Genomic DNA, 7,430 nt, shown 5'->3' with positions numbered 1-7,430 from the left:
TATTAAGGTATATTAAATATAATTGCAATGCAAGACTTGTGTATCTGTGTAATATGGCCTGAAGGGGAAAATTTCCTGTTAAATGAATTACATGTCTATATATCTTCTACCGCAACTGCTAAGGTGATTAAAGAACATTTAAACAGCATTGTCACTCTTCCTGTAAACTTGCATGACTTGTTACTCACGTGCCCCGTCCTGTATAGTTAGATCGAGCACCACAACCATGTGATAAGCATGAATTTGGATTTATGAAAGAGAAAGAGCAAGACACATTCACATTAGATAGTTGCTCTTTTTTATACAGGCTCAAAAGAGGTAGCTTGTTTCCTTTATATTTTTAGAGCATGGTTTAACTGCAGACCTACAGTACATATGCTTAAGATCAGGTATAGTAGCATGAATATGCATTGCTCACTTTGGACCTTTTCTTAGACAGAATTTCTTTTAACAGTCATGTGCACCCACTTGTTGAGATCCAGTCAATTCTTTATAAGCTCGTGTGAACACGGGCTTAATAAAATATCTCATCATGAAAAAATAAATAAATAAAAATAAAAATTTAATGTGTTTTGGATAAGAGGTTTCAGACGTACACCCTGATGGAGAACTATCCTCGAAGAACCCATGCATCGATGTGAAGATATGTATACAAAAAAAGGCAACACACAACGAGATACACTCAATATTATTTATGTTATTGTACAATCTGCATTTTTAAACAAATAATAATAATAAAAAAAAGATTAGTAAGATGTACAGTATTCGAATGATCGTATCTGGTGTGGACTGAAGACTCGAGTCCACCCAGAGCTCCAGTGATAGGAGAGGACAGAGGGCTGGAATGACTTATGACAGCTTAATAAGTGTGTGTGTGTGTGTGTGTGTGTGTGTGTGTGTGTGTGTGTTTACAGCAGTGTCTGTGTGTACGTCTGCATGTATCTGCTTGTATTCATAAGTTTTCTGTTGTGTGTGCATTCAGCCAAGGTGTTGATAGGAGGTGGAATGTCACATGGCGGGGGATGGGATAAAGGGATGAAAGAAAAACAGAGAGAGAGGAACAAGTGGGAAACAAAAAGAAAACATGGAGTCAAAAGTAGCAGGGGCTCAGTTGGTGTAGATCTGCCCTTCAGGTGGCTGAGGAAGCTTCATGTTTTCCTTGCAGGTCATGAGCCGTCGAAGCTCCAGCAGCACCATCCGGATACTGTAGGAGTTCTGCCACTTGGCCAGCGCAGACACTGCATGCATGTCAACCTGCAGGGTGGAGATGGATGCAGTTAGACATTGTAATTATCCCCCATCTGGGATTTACCTTTTTAAAGCACCAAAATGTTTTTAAAAGTTATTTATTTTTTAATAAATGTATTTCATTGTTCAGATCCATTATATTCATATTTATTTTATTTTTATAGAAACTGATTTACTGCTGCTTTAACCTGCAATGTGTTTAAGTCAAGCTTCACACATTAACCTTGGGCATACAATTAGAGAAAAAAAAAGCAGAGCAACAGATGAATGAGCACTGACACGCTTGACCAAGTGAAATGAGTGCAACCACCCACAAAGAAGCGAGGAAGTCATGTTATTTACATGCAAAAAAGGGAACCTTTGTATCTATTCCATTTCCAAATAGACTAGTGTCGCTTTGCATGATCCATAGCTCACAGCAATCCTTAATGAATTACCTTGGTACAGCTTCTCAGTTTATCCACAGACTGAAACAAGCAATTTTATCCTTTGCCCCCAGCGTTTTGCCACGTAAAATAAAAGGTTTGAGTAGCAGGTGGGTGTTTACAGGTAGAGCAGTGTGCCTGAGATGACCATATTAGACAATTAATCTCTTATAATATTAATTTCTTATAATATTATATGGCATTAAAAGTAAAAAAAAAAGGTGGGTTTTTAAATAAGAATGAAGGCTGAACTGGCCCTCGTCTTTCTTCCTAACTTGCATGGTGCTCATGTAAGTTAGGAAAAAAGATCCCACATATTACCAATTTTTTGAGATCTTATAAAAAAAAAAATAAAAAAATCTTGGAAAATCCTAAAACATCTGAATAAAGATCGAGATGTACATAATGTAAATCATCTATTATTCTCTTGTTCCATGGATGCAATGGCCGTCTTCTAAACAAGATGATATGAACTCATAACCAGACAACTGCAGAGCTGGACCTTTTGGGACTTTTAAGGAGTAAATAAAATCTTATGTTGATATTTCAGCCAATATTCTAACAGTAAGTGAGAGTATTAAACGATAAGATGATACGAAACATATATCCTGACATATCAGTGATAGGCCAGTTGAAGCTAGTTGATCAGTTGTTTATCTGACTCCACAGAGCAGATATGATGCTCCTTCCACAGAGTGCGTCCAAAATGAGCCAATCAAGCTGAAGAATAATGAGAAATAATTCACATACCACACCGTTGGAGGTGTGCACGCCATTCAAGTTTATCTTTGTCACAAATCTGACAAAAGGTGGTGATTCTGGGTATCCTGGCCCGCATTCAACCTTCAGATTGTACATCCTGTTTTCATAGCTTGTCTGTTGATCAAAGAAAGTTAGGGAGAGGTGAGAAGACAGCACACCAAACTTGAAGAACAAAAAAAAAAAAAAAAAAAGTACACAATGTTCACTATGTGCAACAACATCATGTGAAAACTAAGGCAGGAAATACCCCTGTAGGGTTTTTTTCTCCTGACTCACAAAGGCCCTGTGCAGAGTTTAAAGAGTCTGCGGTACCTTGTTTTTACACAAATCTGTGCCTTTTGCTTTAATCTAATCAACAAAAATGTCTGCTATAATTAACATAACTGCTAATTTTATTACAATTTTTGGGTCTGGCCAAAACATTTGGTGGTATGCCAGAATTTTTTTATGCTCCCTGCATACAGGCTGTAACTGTGACAGCACTGCTGCAGTTTTACCCAGTCGCACAGTAAATGAAGACAAACTGGCTGACCCAGCTGCAATCTGACATAAGGTAATGTCCATGGTCCTGTGAAAGAGGTCCTCAAAGGACTGCAGTCATTAATTTAAAAACAGCATTTTCAATAACAGTCTCATATAGGTCATTTCAACTTTACAGCTTAGCACTGAGCAGTGCTAAGTATTTATAAATACCTATAATTAAAAATTAACTAAAAAGATACTGGGACATCTGTCAGCAGTCAAAAACAACATTATGCTGCAAACTTGTGCGATATTTGGTCTTTAGTCAGGAGTTTAATTGTGCTTCTGCTTCACATTTATTCTGTTTTAATTCAAAAACATTCATTCGAAGCACTGCAAAGTAGTGTTAGTGCCTCGATGTTTTCCTCTTCTTCACATGGACGACCTGATTTGCTCCCCAACATCATGCCATGCACAAATCAAACCTGACACCTTTGGTTTAAGTAACTGTTAATCTTTTGGCTTGGTCAACACTCCCCTGCTCCTGCAAAGTCCTCATCCAGGTGTTAAAAATGGCACCACTAACCCTTGGGGGGCCAAGGATCACCCCTCTCCATCGTGTTAAGGTCATGTCCTCATCATCCTCCAAGCCCCAGCTCACCGTTCCATCTCCCACACCTTTCTGACCTTCCTCCAGCTCTTCCAGGAGCCGGAAATTGCGAGGAACTTTAACGCCTGTTTGTGGGCAAACACACAGCCATTCAGTCATGCAAACTTCCAGAGCCACAGGTAGATTTACGAAGCTAAATAAAACTGCCAGCAGTGTGCCAGACAAAATGACTTGCAGTTATGAAGTTATGACTCAATAAGACAGAAAAAATAAGGGACGCCTCAGCTGCGCAGCCTACGTGAGCCTTTTGATAAGAGCAGGTGTTATTTTCACGTCCTGTGAGACTTGAGCATCTGGCTCCGGCGGTGCCGCATCACTTGGCCTCCGCAGTGAGATACGACGAGGCTGCACCCTTAACAGAGCCATCCAAACAAACCCAGTCACACTGCCAGCTGCTGCAGCAATTCAGCTCAGCTCACCGGCGTCTCCAGAGAAGCTCAGTGAAGCTCAGCGCAGGTCATGTTTCCCTCATGAGCTCTCGGAAAACGTACAGTCACTGTTTACATTTAACAGCCGGGCAGGAAGACCGTCTTACTGCGGGATTCACCCGCATTTCTTGATGACATTTAAGTAACGCTACACACCCGGTTTGCAACACATCGCGCCTGTAAATAATCTGATGTCGCAAACAGGCTGTCATTTTCCGGTGGGGTGGCGGTGCTGTGGGTTGACAACAGGATGCTGTAATTTAAGCAGCATCCTAAATTAAACTATTAAATTAAAATGTATAAATGAATACACAAATGCATAAGCAAGTTGCAATGTCTCATATTTGCTGATGGCTGGCGAGTAACGGCTCCACGCCCATAAAACAGCACTGAAGTGAGACCTGCTGTCCTTTTATCTAACTTAAGATAGCTTAGCTGCTAGCATCGCTTCCTATTCATTCTCCTCAGCTTTGTTTTAGCTTCTATGTAATAACACAACATAGCACGGCGCCTCAATGCAGAATCCATCTAATCATAAAACCTAACAGGTACGCGGTAAAAATTCATTGACAACACTGTTCAAAAATAGCTTTTCGCAGTGATTAATACGTCTCAACCGTTTTACCTGATCCGGCGGCGACCGCCATCTTGTCGCTACACAGCGGGAGCGAGCACGCAATTTTACCATTGTAGCCAGCGGTGCGTGCGCGAGAAAGAAGACAGCAGCGGCGCTTCCTTTGTTGCTTTAAGCAAACTGATTAGCAATGTGGCTGTATAAAACGGAACTGTTATAATAATAATCATCATCATTATTATTATTATTATTATCGTTGTTGTTGTTGTCGTCGTCAGAGTAGCACATTAACTTACAGATAATCTAACCTGGCATACTTTCCAAGGCAGGTCACTATATTAAACGATTTAATTCTGTCAGACCATCAAAAAAAATTGTGCTTATTTTAATAGTCATTTCATTAAATAGATATATTATTAACTGCCCTTTTGCTCCAGGGGTTTTTAAATCCACCAGTTCCAAAGGCAAGAGTGTTTGTCCAGAATTTTGCCTTTATGGTATATCTTTCAATCATCTTTCTTCAAATGTAGCATGTAATTCTCTACTAGTTCTATTCACATTGCATGATAAATCAGTATACATGTAATTTAGGTCAGAGTTTTGTGCTTCTGCAGAAATTGTGGAAATCCAGCATGACTGAGGAGGGGGATGGGCCTCTGCAAGTACCCCTTATTTCTCTTTGAAACTAAAAAGAGGTCATTCATCAGCATGTGCATCTACTTTTAGGTAGGTAGGTATAGGTATTGTGCATGTGCATCTACATCTACTGATTTGAAACCATTTTACAGCACCCTCAGCTCCATGGGGAATGAAAAATTAAGGTATTTCTGAAGGCAAAGGCCACAATTAAAATAACAAAGATGGGGGAGTGTCAATACATTAGAAGAAAAAGATTGCTGTGAGAGATTAAAACATGAAACCCTTAATTAGCAAGGATAGATTAAAGCATGCCAAGTTTGATTAGGTCATTCACTGACTGACTGCAGGCTTATTACATAGCAAGTAAGCTGTGGAGTCTGGTGTCAAAAGGTTGACCTAAGCTTGCAAATTAAAAGGAAGAGGTGTTCTTGACTCAGAAACAATATTTCTCTGTGTGAAAACGCCCTGTGATCTCAAGAGGTTAGAGCAGAGTGGCCAGTTTGCTTTGAGCTGATAGGAAACTAAGTCAAACAACCGCTTTATACAACCAACGCACAACACGTCAACAGGTGCCACTCCTGTCAGCTAAGAACAGGAAACTGTGGCTACAATTCACACGGGCTCGCCAAAACTGGAAAACAGAAGAATGGAAAAAGAATTTGCCTGATCTAGTGTCTTGATTTTCTGCTGTCACATTCAAATGGCCGGGTCAGAATTTGGTAGAAACAGCTTTCAAGCATGAAAGCATTGATCCATTCTGCCTTGTCTCAACACTTCAGGCTTGTGATGGTGATGTAATGGTGTGACGAATATTTTCTTGGTAGCCTTTGGACCCTTTAGAGCCAAATGAGCATCTTTAAAATGCCACAGTCTGCCTCATTATTGTTGCTGACCATGTCCTTCCCTTCATGACCACATTTTACCCATTATCTGATGTCGGTTTTCCAGCAGGATAAAGCACAATATCTCAAACTGGTTTCTTGAACATGACAGTGAGCTCACTGTTCTCAAATGGCTTCCACAGACACCAGATCTCACAGAGAGTACCTTTGGGATGTGGTGGAACATCATGGATATGCGGCCAACAAACCAACAGCAACTGTGTGACGCTGTAATGTCAGTATCAGCTGTTACGGAAACCTGAAACAAAACAAGTTGTCTCTGTGAGATTTTAATTTTCCTTGGCAAAGGTCTCAGAAAACAGTACAGAGTACAGCAGCTGTCCAGTGCCATCACGTTCCCCCTTTTGATCATTTATTGATCACAAGTATTCACAGGGCAGCGCGGTGGTTAGCACTGTTGCCTCACAGCAAGAAGGTCCTGAGTTTGACTCCACAGGAGCCTGTCTGTGTGGAGTTTGAATGCAGTTGGGTTAACTGATGATTCTAAATTGTCCATAGGTGTGAGTGTGAATGGTGTTTGTCTCTCTGCGATACACTGGCGACCTGTCCAGGGTGTACCCTGTCATCAATTAACCCAGCCCTACTAACTGACATGACAGCATCACACAGTTGCTGTAGGTTTGTTGGGTGCATATTGTGAGATTACTATACTATCTTATTCCACCTTTTACTGCTAATCAAAGAATTGTTGAATCATTATACGGGTATAGGCCACATTATTCCTTGGATTAAAGATTGTGAAATCATTACACTGTTTTATGATGTATTATACTGCTGAGTTATAAGAAATGCTGTTTGTGTCGAATCATGGCCTTCCTTTTCTGATTACAAAGAGAACAGAACATATTGTAGAGGTTTTCTGCCCCATCTGATTAGGAGGAGATAAAACAGGAAGCCATGGCCGTCACTTAGGCGCTGTAAGAAAGAAAGATGGTAAATGGTAAATGGCCTGTATTTGTACAGAGGCGTGAATGTGAATGCTTAGTGCGGAGGGGGGCCGAAGCTCTGGCGGATACCCTCCTGACCGGATGTTTGTAATGCTCAAAGTGTGTATGGAATAAAGAGAATTGTTTTGATGAGATTGTTGATTGAGCATTTATACACCGAGTGTTGTTCTTCCTTCAGCCCAAAGATCAAAGAATTGGGATATCCAATACTATCCATGATATCCCACCACAACCCAAAGGTTCTCTCTGTGAGATCTGGTGTCTGTTGAAGCCATTTGAGAACAGTGAACTCATTGTCATGTTCTAGAAACCAGTTTGAGATATTGTGAGCTTTGTGCTTTATCCTGCTGGAAAACCGACATCAGATGATGGA

The 7,430-nt window shown here is 40.5% G+C and overlaps 1 protein-coding gene across 1 annotated transcript; it reads right to left on the bottom strand.

Moving 5' to 3' along the window:
* Nucleotides 1-677: 677 nt before the first annotated feature.
* On the bottom strand, nt 678-4,702 carry LOC146364744 (ubiquitin-conjugating enzyme E2 variant 1-like). The gene is made up of 4 exons (XM_084917759.1): nt 4,621-4,702; nt 3,484-3,632; nt 2,424-2,549; nt 678-1,254 (listed from the first exon to the last, which is right to left on the bottom strand). Exons 1-4 carry the CDS (start codon nt 4,640-4,642, stop codon nt 1,108-1,110), a joined length of 444 nt encoding a protein of 147 aa, XP_084773885.1. The 5' UTR covers nt 4,643-4,702; the 3' UTR covers nt 678-1,107.
* Between the last annotated feature and the right edge of the window lie 2,728 nt (nt 4,703-7,430).

This window comes from Perissodus microlepis, chromosome 20 (genome assembly GCF_051167445.1).
Source record: "Perissodus microlepis isolate ML-2025 ecotype Zambia chromosome 20, ASM5116744v1, whole genome shotgun sequence".
NCBI lineage: Eukaryota > Metazoa > Chordata > Actinopteri > Cichliformes > Cichlidae > Perissodus > Perissodus microlepis.
Note: the sequence above shows the minus strand (reverse complement) of the source record. Positions and strands in the feature narration are given on the sequence as shown.

Coding starts and splice junctions, on each gene's coding strand:
- LOC146364744 (XM_084917759.1), bottom strand. CDS start 4,642: ATGGCGGTCGCCGCCGGATCAG. Junction 2,550..3,483: donor TGATCCTTGGCCCCCCAAGG/GTTAGTGGTGCC, acceptor TTTGATCAACAG/ACAAGCTATGAAAACAGGAT. Junction 1,255..2,423: donor TGCACACCTCCAACGGTGTG/GTATGTGAATTA, acceptor TCCACCCTGCAG/GTTGACATGCATGCAGTGTC.